Source organism: Amia ocellicauda, chromosome 21, assembly GCF_036373705.1.
Source record: "Amia ocellicauda isolate fAmiCal2 chromosome 21, fAmiCal2.hap1, whole genome shotgun sequence".
Classification (NCBI taxonomy): Eukaryota; Metazoa; Chordata; class Actinopteri; order Amiiformes; family Amiidae; genus Amia; species Amia ocellicauda.
Genome location: NC_089870.1, coordinates 3128610 through 3147039, shown reverse-complemented (window position 1 = coordinate 3147039; position 18430 = coordinate 3128610). Strand labels below are relative to the sequence as shown.

Sequence of the window (18430 nt, the reverse complement as noted above, 5' to 3'; positions counted from 1 at the left end):
GGCGTGGATATTTAAGCAGACTCAAACTAATTTTAGAACCGATTCAAAAATCAAACACTAACTGCATTTCACCAAACAAAAACAACAGTTTATTCAATGTTAAATAACTTTATACTTGGGCAGATTACAGAGAAGAAAGTATTCTAAAATAATGAGGAAAGAATAGGCAAGCAGGAATAAAAGGAAGTGTAATTTAAGGAGGATCTCAGAAGTCTAAGCTTTCACCTGTGAAACAAATCCTTAACCCCACAGTATCCATTACAAAACCTCTGCAGTATTTAACATCAATGCCTTTGAGTCTACTTCACCTACCTTAGGTTTTGACATTGCAAAGACTAGTTTCTCAAGGGTCCTCTTTCCAGAGCTTCTGTCTTTGGGATGGCTGACCACTATCATAAAATCATCACGGCAGCCCCCAAATGTAATCATAGACTGATAATTGTAAGTCCTCACCAGATGCTAGGATAGAAGGACAAGGTTGAATATTAAATTTCAATTTCAGTTTGTGAACAGCAAGTTGAATGTCAAACTTATATAAATCACTTATATAAATCACCCCTTATAGCATTTAATTGCTGACAGTGCAATTCACCATTTGGGCACTCTTGCTCCTGGTAAAATAGAGGGGGTGTAGTCGAGTTTTGATCTGACAACCATAGGCCCGCCTTCTGCTCCACAATTAATTAAATTTGAGGTTGGCCACTTTTTATTTTTTAGCTTTTTGGCTAGTGGGGTGGTGGTTTTGGGTTCCATTTTTGGAAGAACCGTGTGGAAAAACGAAACAATTCAGCAGTTAAAAAGGTAAGTCCCAACTTGGACTCTAATTTCAACACGTCTGCAGTCTAATTCTTCAGTCTAGTCTGAAATATATCCGAGGTGTTTCCATGGGATGTTTCACGACATAAGATTCTGATATTTCACATGCTAGATACCAAGACGTTTAATTATCAATGGGTTTAGCAACTGACCGAAATCGTATTGCTTTTCTAAACTACTGTTCTTCAAATCCTGTCTTCAAGGTCATGATTCTCGATCCACTTGAGCTCTTAATTAACTAAGTGATGCTTTTCAACCCTTTCCTAGGTTTAAGGCAGGGGATGATGTAAAGAGCCCAATAAATCTCATCAGTCTGGCTCTCAAGGACTCGACTTGAACAACACTGACCAATACGCCCCGAAAACGAGCAGCCAGCACACACACACACACGGAGACGTCATTCCCTCACCATCGTGCTGTACTCCAGCACACTCAGTCCGTCTTCACTGACTGCGAGCCACATTGGCGTCTCCTCCAGGGGAGAGGGGGCGACAGGCTGCTGAGACACAGACAAACTTGGTCAAGTGGAACAGGCCAGGGGGGATTACAGAGTCTTGGCTGTTCCAGTCTCGTACGTACCTTCGCAGTGAAGAGCTTGGCTCCAAACAAGGACCACTTGCGTGCCACCGTCAGGTAGATCCGCACACACTCCGCCGCACTGCAGCCCCGCAGCACCATCCACTTTGTAGCCACTCTGTCAGCCAGTCGTCTGCCAATGGGACCCAGACACATCCAGTTATATCTTACAACTCAGAGCCTATAAAATCTGTTTGTGGTGGGGGGGGATTACAAAGGCCATTTTTAATTTAAACCCAATCACAAGTAACACTGATAAGTAATAAACCTCCAGGGCATGTACAAATCCAGATGACTGGTAATCAGATAAATTAATTATTTTACTACAGTGCCATTCACAAGAGTACTTCACACTAAACGAACAACACAAAGGTTCCCCATAATTCAAACAAATGTGCTTTTAATATGAAGAAAAGGTAAACCATTAGGCATGCAGGAGAGACAGACAAGATCCAGGAGATTAGTCAGAACTTTACATGATGAGGTACCACTGTAAAGTTAGCTTGACATATGATATTAATTTGATATTTGACTCGAGCTGCCAGACATGAATGAAAAGAACTGTATCTCCCCAACCACGACAGCTAGCGTTTTCAAACCAACTTTCACATAAAGAAGACCAATTGTGAATTGTTTCACAACCTTTGTTTTAATTGTGAGCAGCATTAACACTCCTATGCCTCTTATCTAGTGTATACATGTCATCCCGTTATTAGTTTCACAAGATTTACATATGTTTTTACTGGTTTCATTACATTTAACCAGCTGGAAAACACAACACAGATCGGCTACTGTTGGTCAGTTGGATCCTGGACTGAGACATCTTTAGATGTAGAGAAAAGGGGTTGATTGATAAATGTATGGAATATACATATATTTTTCCTAGGTAAAGATATTTGTGTGTCTAAACCTTACATGTGCGATTTATAATAAGTTAATAGGTTGTGAGAAAGAATGTAATTTCAGACATGACATCTCTTACAAAATAAGAGACACACATTACTTATGAACTTATATTATTCGGTGAGTTTTACATTTGAAAGTGTTAATCGTACTTAAATGATATAATCGAACTGGGAAACTATACATCTTACACATTATAGCTACACATAAACCCACCATTTTAGGGACCGTGTTAGTTCCCCTTTAAGGCCTAATGGTTGCTTCCCTTCGGGCAATATAACGGATAAATACACCGATCAGCCATAACATTATGACCACTGACAGGTGAAGCGAATAACACTGATAATCTCGTTATCATGGAACCTGTCAGTGGGTGGGATATATTAGGCAGCAAGTGAACATTTTGTCCTCAAAGTTGATGTGTTAGAAGCAGGAAAAATGGGCAAGCGTAAGGATCTGAGCGACTTTGACAAGGGCCAAATTGTGATGGCTAGACGACTGAGTCAGAGCATCTCCAAAACTGCAGCTCCTGTGGGGTATTCCCGGTGGTGCAGTGGTCAGTACCTATGAAAAGTGGTCCAAGGAAGGAAAAGCGGTGAACCAGCGACAGGGTCCGATCCAACAGACGAGCTACTGTAGCTCAAATTGCTGAAAACATTAATGCTGGTTCTGATAGAAAGGTGTCAGAACACACAGTGCATCGCAGTTTGTTGCGTATGGGGCTGCGTAGCCGCAGACCAGTCAGGGTGCCAATGCTGACCCCTGTCCACTGCCGAAAGTGCCTACAATGGGCACGTGAGCATCAGAACTGGACCACGGAGAAATGGAAGAAGGTGGCCTGGTCTGATGAATCATGAGTTCAAGGTGTTGACTTGGCCTCCAAATTCCCCAGATCTCAATCCAATTGAGCATCTGTGGGATGTGCTGGACAAACAAGTCCGATCCATGGAGGCCCCACCTCGCAACTTACAGGACTTAAAGGATCTGCTGCTAACGTCTTGGTGCCAGATACCACAGCACAGCTTCAGAGGTCTAGTGGAGTCCATGCCTCGACGGGTCAGGGCTGTTTTGGCACCAAAAGGGGACCTACACAATATTTGGCAGGTGGTCATAATGTTATGGCTGATCGGTGTATATAAGATTCAAATAATGTTATCATGACCAGGGCCATGCTTGGGAGCCACTGAAATCAGGGTACGGTTTCCTTGCTGAGTACCTGAGCTGCTCCGGGGTGCAGTCTTGTTTATAGCGCTTGGGATAGAACCGGTCCAGAACCTGCAGGAGGAGCTGCTGCATCTTGGTCTGTGAGGAGTTCCCAGGGCTGGAGGGAACCGGCCGGTCCAAATCCCCATGTTCCACCTGCCAAGAGCAACAGAACATCCCTTCCAGAGACCTCGGTGCAGCAGGTGATCACAGCATAAAGGCAGAACAAGTGCTTGCATGTTCACTCTTGTTCAATTGTTCATGGCCTTCTCAAAGCAGCTTAAAGTGGCATATAATGATCTTGTGATACTTTAAACCCTGGTCTTGAGTAATCTGGGTCTGAACTTGTCAGGGGTGCATTTAAAATGAGGCTGGTTTTGTTCTGAGGAAATAAAGGCTAAACCCCACCCCTGGACAAACACACAAACACACTGTTGTAACATTTACAGAAGATGTTCAACTGTAAACCATTCACATTCAAACTAACTCCATAACAATGAATTCCCCTTTTGAGTAGGGGTGTTAAGTTTTGTTTTGTGGCTGAATCCACAAAACGGATGATAAAATCTACCCTAACCTCTCCCCCGTGTTACACATGCAGTCTTCTCCAGTCCCCCGTATCAGACTGTCTATGTTTAGGGTAGCAAAAAATAAAACAAGAAGACCGCTGCACTTCAGGATGTTATTGCTGTTATTAGTTTACATCTCGACTGTGATGTAAGGCCCTATATAGTTGTAGTGTACTGTTTTAGATAACCCAACACACAAGTACCTGGGCCATGAGCGCAGCCACTTCCAGCGCCAGCTCCTTATTGACAGGGAACCTCCCATGCACCACGTCGTCATTCACCTGGTACACCAGCAGGAGGCGCTCTCGTTCAGTCTCTCCCTTGGCCTGAGCACGGAAACATAGCCTGTATGGAGACAAGACTGAGTGAGCAAAGACTGACCAAGTGTTTGCTAGTGTGAGTGAGGTAGAACAAAATGGGGGTGAAATGAATAAAGGTGTGTATGAAGAAGGTGAGGAACGGTGATAGCTGGGGGTTGGAGTTTATAGTATTTAAGGTTAAGTCACAGAACAGGAAACGTTCACTTGTCCATTTTCAAAAGCGCAAGATAACAATGTGTCAATCTCTCTCAAAATGCTTTCGCTAAATGTACCTGCTCTTATAGGTCAGTCGCACAATCCTCGTTCCTTCATACTTCCCAGGGTGTAGTTCTTTCAATGCCTGCTCCCACTTTGAGATCACATCACAAATCTACATGTAAACAGACAAGCACAGAGAAAGAAACAATTTAGACAGTGTAGTATTTAGGTCAGTGTAGTTGGTCGGTGTTTTAAATGTACAGATGAATGTAATGTGTATATACAGATTCCAAGTATATAAGAGCAACACCTTTCGAGTGGTGTGTGATTCTTAACCATAACAAATGAGGTTCTGCCTGATCCACAAATCAATGCAGTATAATTCAAGTCTAACTGCATTCCTTGTTAAAATAAGTGCTTTATATACTACTTCCAGTGTGATTAATTAACTATGGACTTGGAAGCTTGGCACACAGAAATACAAACTCCCAAGTCTGAAAGTATGTAAATCACTACCCCTTCAAAGTAAGACGCTGCACTTTTAATTTAATATAATAATGTAAGTTGTAAGTCAACTTCAACTATCTGGCTCTGAATTTGAAAATGTCCATGAAAGAAGGCTGAATCAGAGCTTTAACAAACTCTGAAAAGATTCCACCCCAGCTCTTAATTAAATAATTGAGCCTTAAATTGCATTGTTCAGATTCAATTAAGGATTAAATTAAACAATATAGATCTCAGTTGGTCCAAAAAACAAAACAAAAAACAAAACAAAAACCCAGCAGGACAGGGGTTTGGGAATCCCTGCTTTAAAATTAGCATACTAAAAGATTTACATTTCTTCAAGTTCCCCCCTTTACTCATTAGGAAAGACAGGTGTTAATTTGTTTTGGTGTGGTAAGTTTCATTAATGCATTTACCTTGACATTGCCCTGCAGACAGTGCTCTAGGTCTTTCCCTGAGGGGTCGTCTGTGAATAGGGCAAAGCCCGACAGAGCTGGCTTCCTTATCCCTGCTTCCTGATTCAGAGTGTTCAAGAACTCGTCTACTGTGGTGGAGCCATCAAAGCCCACTACCTACAACAATACAGGCAGCAAAGGCACTGGGATTAGAGCAGGGGTGGGTGACACTGGCTCTGTAGTCCCACAGACACTTCTGGTTTTTGTCTTCCGTACAACCCTTAACTAATTAACTGATTTTGTGCTTGGCTTTATTGGTCACAACTACCATGCGTTCCAGATATTGGATGATTAACAATGGATGGGTAACTGATGATTGATAGATACTGTACCTACAACACCTGCAGGATTGTGGCACTCTAGTTTGCCTATCCCTGGACTAGAGGTTTCCACTTCAAGTCCTCACTCTAACGCTTCCTCTTTATATGCAGGCTTGTGTGCCATCCTTTGGGCATATGTGTTAAACCCAGGTCTGACTGTCAGTGACTTGGCAGCAATTGTTGTCTCTCTGTACAGAAACATCCAATAATGTCTTCTGGGATAATAAAATATACTTTGACCTTGAAATAAAAGCCAAGTTTTTTTTTTTTTTTATGACAAAGTTTGTTTGGCCTTTGAAATTTCCTGTACTGTACTGAGCCTTATTGATCTCCTAGCATTCTGTTAGCCTTTTTAAGTGCCTCCTCACTTTACCTGGTTCACTAATGAATAGAACTGTACAAAACTGTTATTAGATTATTTTCATTGGGTTTACTAGACACAGTTGTCACTGATTGAATGCATTTATTCACTTGATTATTGGGTAGTTTGTTCCAGTTCTGCAATCGAGTGACAATTAAATTCCACTTCAATTAAAAACAGTTCTACACCTACAATTAAAACAGCAAAAAGGGGGAATATGTGAATTGGTTCTCTTTCTTTCACCAGGGGAGTCACTTTTCTTTAATTTGGTCCCCTATAGAGCTGATTGATTGACACATTCTGCCTGAGGTCCTTCAATCAGTGGGTTTATATGCTTTTCTGACAACTAATGCATTTGGAAAGCAGTTGTGATTTTTTTAATGACACTTCACTTCTGTTAGAAAACAACCCAGTTCAAGTTCTGATAGAGTTCCACATCAGAATACTTTTTCAGAGAACTGTTTGTGGTAATTGCTCATGGAGTGTTGAAGCTGGTTTGTGGGGGGCTTCAGGGCCCACTGGTTTCTATTTCAACTCTCAGGAACCTAAACTGGTTTAATTTCATGATCAACTGGATAACTAACTATTCTCTCCAGGCTCAAATAATGTGCTCTGAGAGTGAACAGTGTACTTTTTGTACTCCAGTTCTCCTGTGGGGACAAAAACCCAAACACACTGCAGCCCCCGGCACTGAGTTTGACACAATGATCCTAGGGTGCAGGTGTGTGGATGACTCATGCTTGACACATGCACTAATCACCCCCCACCCCCTTCTCTCTGCTCTCTCACCTGGTAAGTGTAGTTCATGAAGTGCACCGGTATACTAAAGGGCAGCGAGTGGTGGTAAGGGTTTCTGAGCAGGATGGACATGATCTCCATTCGCGAGGGTTTGGCTTCGCGGTCTCCATTCTGCAGGGTGCGTGCCACAGATCTCTGACAGTATATGGCATACTTCCCCACTTCAGTCCTTACATGGAAGCAAAGAGACCACTTTGAACATAAGAAAATGTAAAAGTTCTCTACTACTCGATTTTCTTAGAGTTGAGTGTTAATTACTATTTGTGGTAAATACAAGCTTAAGGTATGGTAAAACCCATGCCTCTGAAGGAGCTGCCTTTGTTCGAACCTTATAATGTTCCTTGGAAAGTGTTTTCCGCTGAAATATGCAAAAATCATTCATTATGTTCAATTTCTTCTGCAGTTATGCAATAAAAGCACCAAATAAGTGAAAGGCAGTACAAGACCACAGTAAAGAAAATATATATTTTTTTTTTACTCAGAACTGAAATAAGCTGCAAAAGAAATGAGAGTGTTTGGAAAAGCGCAGTTGGGAACCAATGGCCTTCTGGTCTGCATGAGGTTGCATGTCACAAACTAACTGGAATTCACTTAGAAAAAGTTCAAGTTCCATTCAATTGCAATTGGTAAACTACACTGGAAAAAAAAAAGTGAACCACAATTCGAATTGTGAAATAGGTGTGAAACTGCCCTAAGAGGAGCAATTGAATAAGTCGAGACCCTTTAGAATTCTTAATCATTAAAAGCTGACCTCCAGAATGCAATGAAGCAAGCAGGCAACACATAATCCTAATATGACAAAGTAAATAGCAATACTTTCAATTATTATTTTAAGAAACACTTTCTGGTACACCTCACATTTTATTCAGTGAGTCAGTTGAGTCAGTTACAGGATTGACAACCGATTATAATACATATATACGGTTACAAAGTACTAAGTATTTTAAATGCAGTATAGCAAGCCATACCGGTTTTAAAAACTATTCAGTGTGGGTTTTTGGAGTTCATACAATGGATTGGTGTCCTGTTTTCACCTCACTGCGATCTCCAGTTTCAGAGACACCCACGCAAAGGGTAACCATTTCTTCTTAATACAGTAAAAGCAGAGTAAAAAATTCTCATTCATATTATTATTAAGGGATATAAACTAGAAACAAGCATCTTAAAAGTAGACCTAGCATTAAAACTTCCAACTCCTAGCACTTTTCCTTCTTTTAGAATTGGACCCATTGCACAGCCACGCACAATTCAAATTTTGAGCGCTTTTAGTGTTTCTATAATTGTGCAAGAGTGTCAGCTGCACACATGCCTTTGCTATGCTGACAATGTGTGTGGTAGAATTCCCCTCTCTCTCCTTCTGCACTCCAACATATATTCAACATCAACATCAAGAGGCAGGTGAAAGAGTGCCCTAGCTCGAGTACTGTACCTGGAATCTGCATGGCGCTGTAGATAAACTCTCAGGTACCAGAGAAAACTATGCTGAGGCAAAAAGAGGGCGACACACACAGACAGCAGTTGCCAACACTAGAACAGAAAAAAAAGGACATTTAAGAGTGATGAACTTCAGAAAATCTCCCTATGTAGTAATCACACAGCAAATATCAAAGGAATAGAACAGTGACTTCTCATGTATTGGGAGTAAGAGGCTACTAGCTTTCCATAAATAATGACTACTGTAAGCTGTTTGTGGTTTTTAGGTGTTGGTCATGACTATATATTCAAAGACAAAAATATATATATTCATGCATAAATTATGCAAACTAACGAAAAAGCTTTTGGGACTGCTATAGACTCTTTAAACGCACCTGGATTAGAGAGTAGTTTTGAGGCTGCCTGTGGCTAGTCTGTTTGATCAGCTGACAGTAGATCTCATTCTGTAACTCTGGGTGTGTCAGACACACCTGCAATGCATTCTGGGCCAAGGACATATGATAATCAATGGAGGGGGACTCCACCAGCACGTTGATGAACAGCTGACATGACTGCAAGAGAAGGAAATGATATTGATATTTGTCACATCACTGTTCTACGAGAGAAAGCACTTATTATGCAGTACTTGCAATAAGAAATAACTTGCCTATTTTTGTCCTTGCTAATATAACAACAAAAACAACAAAACATTGTGTTATTATTCCGAAGCATCATAAATCAATCCTGTCAGTGGATAATTCTGCGAAAGGCATTGAGGATTTATGTGCAGATAATCTTTAGGTAGTGTGCATTACTAGTTACAGCCAGGAGGTGTCAGCAAACACTCACTGTAACACTGTCAGGACTGCACTGCCTGTAGTCCACACTACAATAAGTAAGTGCTTTTCCATCTAGAATTTAAAAGATCTGCAGTAATGCACTTGTTGTAATGTTAAAATCTGTAATTTTAATATATTTCAACCAATATTTTTAAGTTTAATTGATACACCAGGATTAGGATGTCTAATAGGTAATCTGAATGGGAAGAATCGTAATTTTACAATAGACACTACCTTTTATTAACTGACAAGAATGTGATTTCCTAATTTCTACAGCTGATGGATCCTATCTTCCTAAATACACACACACACACACACACACAAACACATAACTTTAAGCCCCACGGTGCTATCATAAAGGGAAACAAAGTATAATTAGGAAAATAATAATAAAAAAGAACAGGAATCCCATTATGTAGCTACATGAGAATCCAAACTGAGACAGGGATGTAATCTTTTACTGTCTGGCCAACTGTCAACACTGTCTGTGAATGTTATCCATGGGGCAGTGTCGGGGAAAAGTTCAAGGTCCCCATAGTCTGTGCAGTAGATTTCAGCCTGTTAGATGCACCGACCTGAAGTGTAAAATAATTCTGCAATTTACTTCTCATCTCCCTGTTTCAGGGCTTTACTGTGACAAACACAGCTACAGCCAACCTAACACACTGTCCAAAAGTAGAATGGTGCTGGTCAGCTGTAGAGAAAAAAATCTGACCAACCTTGCAACACAAATAGCAAATGATTACACCGCTGACAAGCAAAGTAATTTAAACCACATCCTTTGTTAGGTTTTAACAAAGCAGAATTAAAAAAAAAAAAAAAACTGATTGCAGGTTGGTTGCCGAGTTTCCCCTTTGTACTGTAACAGCACAAGCAACTGAGTGAAAACTAAGAAAAGATCTTCTGATTTTACTAAATAAAATTATGCAAGTATGTGGACGTTTGAGAAGTGACATCATGTACAGTGAGGGAAAAAAGTATTTGATCCCCTGCTGATTTTGTATGTTTGCCCACTGACAAAGAAATGATCAGTCTATAATTTTAATGGTAGGTGTATTTTAACAGTGAGAGACAGAATAACAGCAAAAAAATCCAGAAAAACGCATTTCAAAAAAGTTATAAATTGATTTGCATGTTAATGAGGGAAATAAGTATTTGATCCCCTATCAATCAGCAAGATTTCTGGCTCCCAGGTGTCTTTTATACAGGTAACGAACTGAGATTAGGAGCACTCTCTTAAAGGCAGTGCTCCTAATCTCAGCTCGTTACATGTATAAAAGACACCTGTCCACAGAAGCAATCAATCAATCAGATTCCAAACTCTCCAACACGGCCAAGACCAAAGAGCTGTCCAAGGTTGTCAGGGACAAGATTGTAGACCTACACAAGGCTAGAATGGGCTACAAGACCATCACCAAGCAGCTTGGTGAGAAGGTGACAACAGTTGGTGCGATTATTCGCAAATGGAAGAAACACAAATTAACTGTCAGTCTCCCTCGGTCTGGGGCTCCATGCAAGATCTCACCTCGTGGAGTTTCAATGATCATGAGAACGGTGAGGAATCAGCCCAGAACTATACGGGAGGATCTTGTTAATGATCTCAAGGCAGCTGGGACCATAGTCACCAAGAAAACAATTGGTAACACACTACGCCGTGAAGGACTGAAATCCTGCAGCATCCGCAAGGTAACCCCTGCTCAAGAAAGCACATGTACAGGCCTGTCTGAAGTTTGCCAACATCTGAATGATTCAGAGGAGAACTGGGTGAAAGTGTTGTGGTCAGATGAGACCAAAATCAAGCTCTTTGGCATCATCTCAACTCGCCGTGTTTGGAGGAGGAGGAATGACCCCAAGAACACCATCCCCACCGTCAAACATGGAGGTGGAAACATTATGCTTTGGGGGTGTTTTTCTGCTAAGGGGACAGGACAACTGCACCGCATCAAAGGGAAGATGGACGGGGCCATGAACCGTCAAATCTTGGGTGAGAACCTCCTTCCCTCAGCCAGGGCATTGAAAATGGGTTGTGGATGGGTATTCCAGCATGACAATGACCCAAAACACACAGCCAAGGCAACAAAGGAGTGGCTCAAGAAGAAGCACATTAAGGTCCTGGAGTGGCCTAGCCAGTCTCCAGACCTTAATCCCATAGAAAATCTGTGGAGGGAGCTGAAGGTTCGAGTTGCCAAACGTCAGCCTCGAAACCTTAATGACTTGGAGAGGATCTGCAAAGAGGAGTGGGTCAAAATCCCTCCTGAGATGTGTGCAAACCTGGTGGCCAACTACAAGAAACGTCTGACCTCTTTGATTGCCAGCAAGGGCTTTGCCACCAAGTACTAAGTCGAAGGGGTCAAATACTTATTTCCCTCATTAACATGCAAATCAATTTATAACTTTTTTGAAATGCGTTTTTCTGGATTTTTTTGCTGTTATTCTGTCTCTCACTGTTAAAATACACCTACCATTAAAATTATAGACTGATCATTTCTTTGTCAGTGGGCAAACGTACAAAATCAGCAGGGGATCAAATACTTTTTCCCCCCACTGTAACTCCATTTGATCCAACAAACCATTGCGTGTTTAAAAACAGCTAGAAAGGATAAAGCATCTGAAAGTTTGTAGAGATTGAAAAACAGGAATCTTAAAGAAAAAAGCAAATTAGCTACAGAGGTTTAAGAACTGTGCAAATGGCGCCATTAATATATATATATATATATTAAAATTCAATACATATTTTTTTCCTGTAAGTGCTTTAATCCCCTTCCCTGTTTGTATTTGTATAGATTGGTATTCTAGCCTATGGGCCTAACAACATGTAGTTTCATATCCTGGACAGCATGTTTCCAATTCCTTAATTGATATAAGATGTCAAAACAGGAAATCTACTAAAATGCACTACAATTGTCATGGTCCCCTAGCACACCCCCTCTATCCCCACTAGGGGCCCTACCTTCTCCCTGCTCTCAGCATTCTTCAGTCTGTTCACATTCTGTACACCCTAGTGCACTTGTGCTTCCACCCTATGTTCCCATTCACCCTGCACCTCCCAAGCCTGGTTTCTGCTCCCCTTATAATCCCCTCACTTCCCTCAGTCGGGGCGAAGTTTTGCCAGTTCCTACTGCAACTCTGAGCCTCCTCTGTGTGTCCGCTCCCCGTAGCCTTGTTTCCCCGTGCTTGCTATTCTCCGTGTTTCCTTGACCCCTAGCCTGACTACCCGACTACGCTTCTGTATCTTCCTTGCTTGCTCTGTTCGCCCGATTGCCTGACCATCACCCGTGACCACGATCACGTCTCTGTCTTGCCTCCATTGCCCTGATCTGCCAGCACCCGACCCGCACCTGTCCGACCATCCCGCGATCCAGCACTGCACTTGGGTCCCCTGTTCCCGAGCTCCCCGAGGGTAATCGTGACAACAATGTATTACAAAAGATAGAATTGTATAATTATTGTTAATTAAAAATATGAATAATAATATCAAAGGTACAATTGATTAGTCATGCTTTTTTAAGTACACTTTATAATTAAATCTTGCCAAAAAAAGTGCTACTGATGTGGATACTTCAATAAAAAAATAAAAAAAAACAGGAAATGGTCATTAAGTGTGTATGTAATTAAATTAGGAGTGCCATTCCAATTTTTATTTGAAGTGAAAGTTGGTTTACATTTTTAAATGTTCCATAAATACTATATAGCTCTTTCACTGCAGCCCAGAGATCTAGTTAAGGTAATGCTAGGCTCAGTTTGACAGCACTTTCAAGGGCCTTTAACTTTAATGTTCCTCTTACTGTGACATATTAGCATGAAACTAATTAATAACAATGGTCCATCTTGCATTGTACACTATTTTAACTCTCCAAAATAAAAAAAAAGTCACCTTCCTCTCCCATCTTTATTAAAAACATGCATTCCAGTTCACATAATCCTACTCATTTTTAGAATACAATACTGCATTTATTTTCCTTGTTATCAAATAAAGTCAATATACATAATGTGAGTTGGCACCCAGGAGACAGAAAGAGAACCAGATTGAATAAAAACAAAACTTTTAGTTAATCCAACATACAAGCAAACCACCAGCACATGGGCCCATGAACACCAAAACACAGGTCAAGAAAACCTCCTCAAATGGCCTCTACTGTGACTGGAGGCTGCTTAAAAAGAGCATGGTGCCAGTGGGAATATTGACTGATTGGAGAATCATACATGAGACTGCAATCTGCACACTTCTCAATCTGGCTAATCATTCAATTAAGCTACCTGAGAGGCCTTCTCACCCTGTCACAGCAGACAATAATGTGCAGAAACTATAGAAGCTGTGTGCTGTTCTAACATTCAAGAATCACAGTTCTTTTGACTGCTCCAAAGTCTCCCACAATGCAGTGCAGGAATGTTGTGGGGAAAAGAGACCTCACCTTATACAGCTTAAGGGCCTCAGTCTGCAGGGCCTCAGAGGGCAGGGTGGTGAGTGGGGAGAGCAGGGCTTCTTTACTGTAGCAGAGGACTGGGTGTTTCCACACTGGGGATTCTGGGAACAGACACAGAGTGAGAGATTAAACACAGATCTGGCAATAAGTGTACCAATTACAGCCTCGTCAGCTGGAACCAAGAAAACACAAAATGAAGGATGAAAACATAAATTGGCACAGAGCATGAAGACAACTTGGGTGGACTATTTATTTCCAATGTCTTTTCTTTTCTGCCAAGTGCCATCAATATGAAACAGCTAACATGATCCCAGGAAAGAATATGTGCCACTGATCAAGTTTTCCTCTCCTGGAGAGGAAAAACCTGGATTATCCATTATGAGGGTCTTCGAGACAAGGTCTGCGGTATGGAATGAATGTTTTGAAGTATCTGAAGGGCAGACGTAAATCTCAGCCCTACAAAGAGGAACCTGGAGGAAATCAACAGAGCAAGGGGGAAAATTATGAGGTAGCAGTCCGGCTTACAGAAGGTAAACGAGACACTGGTGCCTCCGAAGTGGGCAAAAAATACCCAGACGGCCAAGGAAAAGGAAAAACCAAGCAAGGACAGTCTTTGGAAGCCAAAATGTGGAATGGATAAACACAGCAGGTGAGTGGTCTCTTATTCAATGTTTCACTCCATATTTTCGCCCCTATAAACTGTCGGCATCACTCAAACAAACTCGAAGACCTTCAAAACATATATCTAATCTCTTAGAACAGGGGTATCCAATACTGGTCCTGCATAGACCTACCTGGACAGGATGTATAGGTCACTTTGTGCATCATCAATGTATAAAGGCTTGGAAAACCAAATTGAGCAAAATTGGAGTTCCGTGTGTTTGGAAACTAGTGACTTAAGGGTGACCTTCAAAACTGAATTAAAGCTCTCTGGGACTAGGAGTGGAGACCACAGCCTTCAATGATTTAACAGTCTATGTGGTTATTCTAGAGCTCAGCTTTGGATGAGTTATACATAAATACATAAATTCACCTCCCTTGACAGAATCGCTTCCAATTAGTTGGAATCTGAGCACGATTACATCACTGACCTCCAGCACTCTCTCAGTGACTCCCCTCACGCCATCTGTATTTCTGACACGGAGCCCCCTTCTCCTTCAATTACCATCATCTTGGCAAAGTGGGCATGAGTCTTTCCGAGCTGCACATCTGCTGTTTGAGCAGATGGCGAAAAACTTCACGATAAGGCTTCACAAGGGAAAAGCAGGCCATGTCTCCAATATTTAAGGCAGTAATTTAATCAACTGGAGTAAAAAAACATCTCCTACGCTTGGAAGCATAACTAGATTCACGTCCAAGTTTGCACTCCAAACCAGTGCAGCTGGTTGTATGTATCCACACGCCACACAAGCATAAGCAATACAATCCAAAAACAAAAGGAAACAGGAAAAATAGCATGATGGTGCACAGAAGAAGGGGATTATGGACAATTAGATGCTTACCGATGTCTCCTTCTTGGTCGAGCAGTTTACCAATCAGCTGTTCATATTCGGTGCCAACTTTGGAGTTACTACTGCTGCCTGCCGCCACAGTCAGGTGATACAGCCAGGTGTCCTAAGGGTGAGATGGTAAAACCAGAGAAATGCAATCATTAAAATCAAGTGAGAGATCACTATCACAGAGCTTCCAGCTGGACTGTTGCACTTATATTAAAAAGATGATGAGAAGCTGATTTTATGGATTTTGTACCAATATAACAGGAAAACGAATTAATCTCTTTCTTCTGCATTTTCAACAGTTATGAAGAATTTCGTTTTTTGATGCAAAAAACACATTCTGAAGACCTCAGTCAGGCTTCCCTATGCAAGTTGAAATGGTCGACTTAAGTCCTGGTTGCCCTGCTCTTTTGCTATAGCGGCGTGACTAGTGGTTGAACCTCACCTTCTCTTGCTTGGTCCCGATGAGCAGGTAGGTGGGACTCTGCTCCTTGGGGTAGATGACCAGGGTGAAGTGCGAGGACAGGAAACCCCGCCCCCCTGCCTCATAGTCCTCATCCGAGTCGCAGGAACGGTCCACCTCCGCCACTCGCGCCTCACGCACTCGCAGCTGGCCCAGAGGAAACTAGTAGATGGCACAGTCAGGCATTACAGCACAGCTTCGAACAGTTCTCCTGAAGGTCAACAGTGAACTACATATGCAAGTGCTATATTTGTGTATGGGCTGTGGGTATGAAGACCAGTTGTGAGTCTTGGGTGAACAAAAGGGATTTTCTGGGATCCTTTGAGGATGACATCTTTGGATATAAAAAACTTGCAACCAAATGAGTAAGATGGGTCTTCTCTAATTTGTAACCTCTAATATGTCTGCAAAGTGGCTGATTTAACTTCGCCTAGAGTGGTTGGAAGAAGAAGAAGAAGTAACAGAGAAATGGAGCTCCCCTACCTTGTCATCCTGGTTGCGGTAATAATAGAAAACTTTCCCAATCAGAGAGCACCACAGCAGTTTGGAGTGGCCATGTTTCACCTGGGGGAACAATGAGGCGCTTTTCACAACAATCCACAGATTAAATAATTCTGTTGTCAGCCCTGCAGGCAAAACAAACTGAAGCACAAAGTCTTGAGCTAATAGATTAACATTTTCACATGCTCACTGCTGAGGTTTTCCTTTATGATCAAACCTACCACAGAGAGCTACATGAAACAGGACAAAGAATGTAAACACTGCCGTGAGCTGAGAAGACCCTGTGCTAATGCAGAAGACCTCGGACTGGATTGAGAGCAGACCTTGGTGAGCCAGCCTCTCACGATGGGCTTGGCGACGGTCTCTGTGACTACAGGACTGGCGGCCTGCACTTTGAGGATGTTCTGTAGAACCCGGATCCACTCCTCCAGAATGTTGGGAGAATCTGCCGTCAGATAGAAAGTTTTCTTCTCAGTAATGAGCTGCACAGGAAAACAGGGGGATATAACCAGAGGTGTCAGCCTTCTCCTTATACCCATTTATATTACATTTGTGGGTGTTTTTTCCACTCACATTCTTCAATTTCATCCCTGATTTCCTCCAACTGCAAAACAATTAGGCTGGTTCTACAATAGTTGGAATGCTACACAATTATAGTATGTCATTCAAACCTTTTTTTGGTCGAAGAACAAAACTCATTGTCCACACTCGGAATAAGCTCCAGCTAATTCTCAAATCCATTTAAGTACTTATTCAATTTACAAAGAGAAAACAGGGTGCCAGTTTTTCTCTGGAGCAAAACGTTCTTATTTTTGTGTGTCATTCCTTTACAATATATATATATACACATTCTTTATTTAGAACAATTTAAAATCTAATCATGTTCTGTCCGTTTAGAACAAAGCAATATCAAGTGGTGTTCTATGGTGTCTGCCAAAAAAAGTAAAAGTAACAGACAATAAATGTCATTGTTTAAAGTTAGATTTTGTAATTACTTGTTTATCCAATTACATATGCTCCACAAGACTGGTTGTTTGTTTCCAAGCTTATTGACCCTAATTAGCCTTGTTAACCCTTTCAATAAAGATTTATAAAGACCTCTGAAAGCTGAAGCAACACTACTGTGCTAATGAAAATAGAAAAAAAAAACCTCACAGCTCCAAAGAACTAGTGAATTACTGTGCACTTTAGACTGTGAAACACATTAATCCTATTAATAGAGCTTCACAAAGACCCCTCAAAGCTCAAGCAAGTAACAAATGGTGCTAAAGAAGAAAATCACACACCTCTACAAACCTAGTGAACCACTGTGACTCATTAGCATACTTTCACTACACTTTGTGCTTATGTAGCTTTGAGAAATCTTCCCAGGACTATTTGTTCTGGAAGTTAGTTGGTGTTCAAAATACCACTATAAGCAGGAACAACAAGTGAACCACAAAAAAACACACATATACAAGCAATTCCTGTGAAGAATGAATAACTTGTCACCCAGTACAGTGCTCTCTATTCTGGAGAATCATTATCTACTAGTATTTGTCTTCAGTATTTTTATACAAATGTAGAGTGAGTATGTGCCTCTATGGTCACCTGTGCATTTTGGAACAGGACAGTTATAAAGTGGTCTTAAAAGTGAAAATTATGCGTTTGCAGAGATGAATATTGTAGGTTAAATGCCTAGTAAGTGGATAACACAAATCAGTTGTTCGTTATCCCAGCTATTGATCAGACTGAGGTAACAGTTAATTAATGACTCCTATTAATTTCCTATTAATTAAAATATGATACATAGTGATTGTACCATTAGTAACTATAACTATAATAAGTGACTCAAAATAAATTATACAAATTAATTCTTAACACACATTATTCATTAAAACTGTAAATTCTGTGGAGGTTAATTCAGCAGCCATATTCAGTTTTACTAAGCTTAATTTAAATGTTAATGTCTTTCGATTTAATCAGTGATAAACGTTCTCTCCCATGTAGTGCACAGCCAGCAAAATATCAGCCGTATTCACACATGGATATAATTTTACGAAGGTACATCTGAACACCACAAGACTGCATCAAGGTCTGGACCAACCCTAAGTGGGAATGCAAATGTATACCTAGCCAGTCCCTAGGCAGGACTTGGTTTTCTGAGCCAATTTTGCCCTATTCGACCAGCAGGGGTCACCTGTTACAATTCCCAATAGGATAGGACAAAACAAACAAACAAACAAACATTAAAACACAAACAAGAGAAAAAGCATTTGACCTTTTCCGCTC

The 18430-nt window shown here is 41.2% G+C and overlaps 1 protein-coding gene across 2 annotated transcripts in view; it reads right to left on the bottom strand.

The window, feature by feature from the left end:
• plekhh1 (pleckstrin homology domain containing, family H (with MyTH4 domain) member 1) overlaps nucleotides 1–18430 on the bottom strand; it is a 61954-nt gene that overhangs the window by 4166 nt on the left and 39358 nt on the right. Inside the window, exons 15-29 of one of the 2 annotated variants that reach the window (XM_066694131.1) lie at nucleotides 16483–16641; nucleotides 16142–16222; nucleotides 15641–15820; nucleotides 15202–15313; nucleotides 13688–13800; nucleotides 8832–9008; nucleotides 8453–8550; nucleotides 7015–7192; nucleotides 5506–5661; nucleotides 4660–4757; nucleotides 4271–4412; nucleotides 3512–3654; nucleotides 1396–1525; nucleotides 1226–1315; nucleotides 313–459 (exon numbers count right to left, since the gene is read on the bottom strand). In XM_066694131.1, the coding sequence (XP_066550228.1) occupies nucleotides 313–459; nucleotides 1226–1315; nucleotides 1396–1525; nucleotides 3512–3654; nucleotides 4271–4412; nucleotides 4660–4757; nucleotides 5506–5661; nucleotides 7015–7192; nucleotides 8453–8550; nucleotides 8832–9008; nucleotides 13688–13800; nucleotides 15202–15313; nucleotides 15641–15820; nucleotides 16142–16222; nucleotides 16483–16641 (2004 nt within the window). The remainder of the gene's footprint in view (nucleotides 1–312; nucleotides 460–1225; nucleotides 1316–1395; nucleotides 1526–3511; nucleotides 3655–4270; nucleotides 4413–4659; nucleotides 4758–5505; nucleotides 5662–7014; nucleotides 7193–8452; nucleotides 8551–8831; nucleotides 9009–13687; nucleotides 13801–15201; nucleotides 15314–15640; nucleotides 15821–16141; nucleotides 16223–16482; nucleotides 16642–18430) is intronic. The other variant, XM_066694132.1, reaches the window with a different exon arrangement.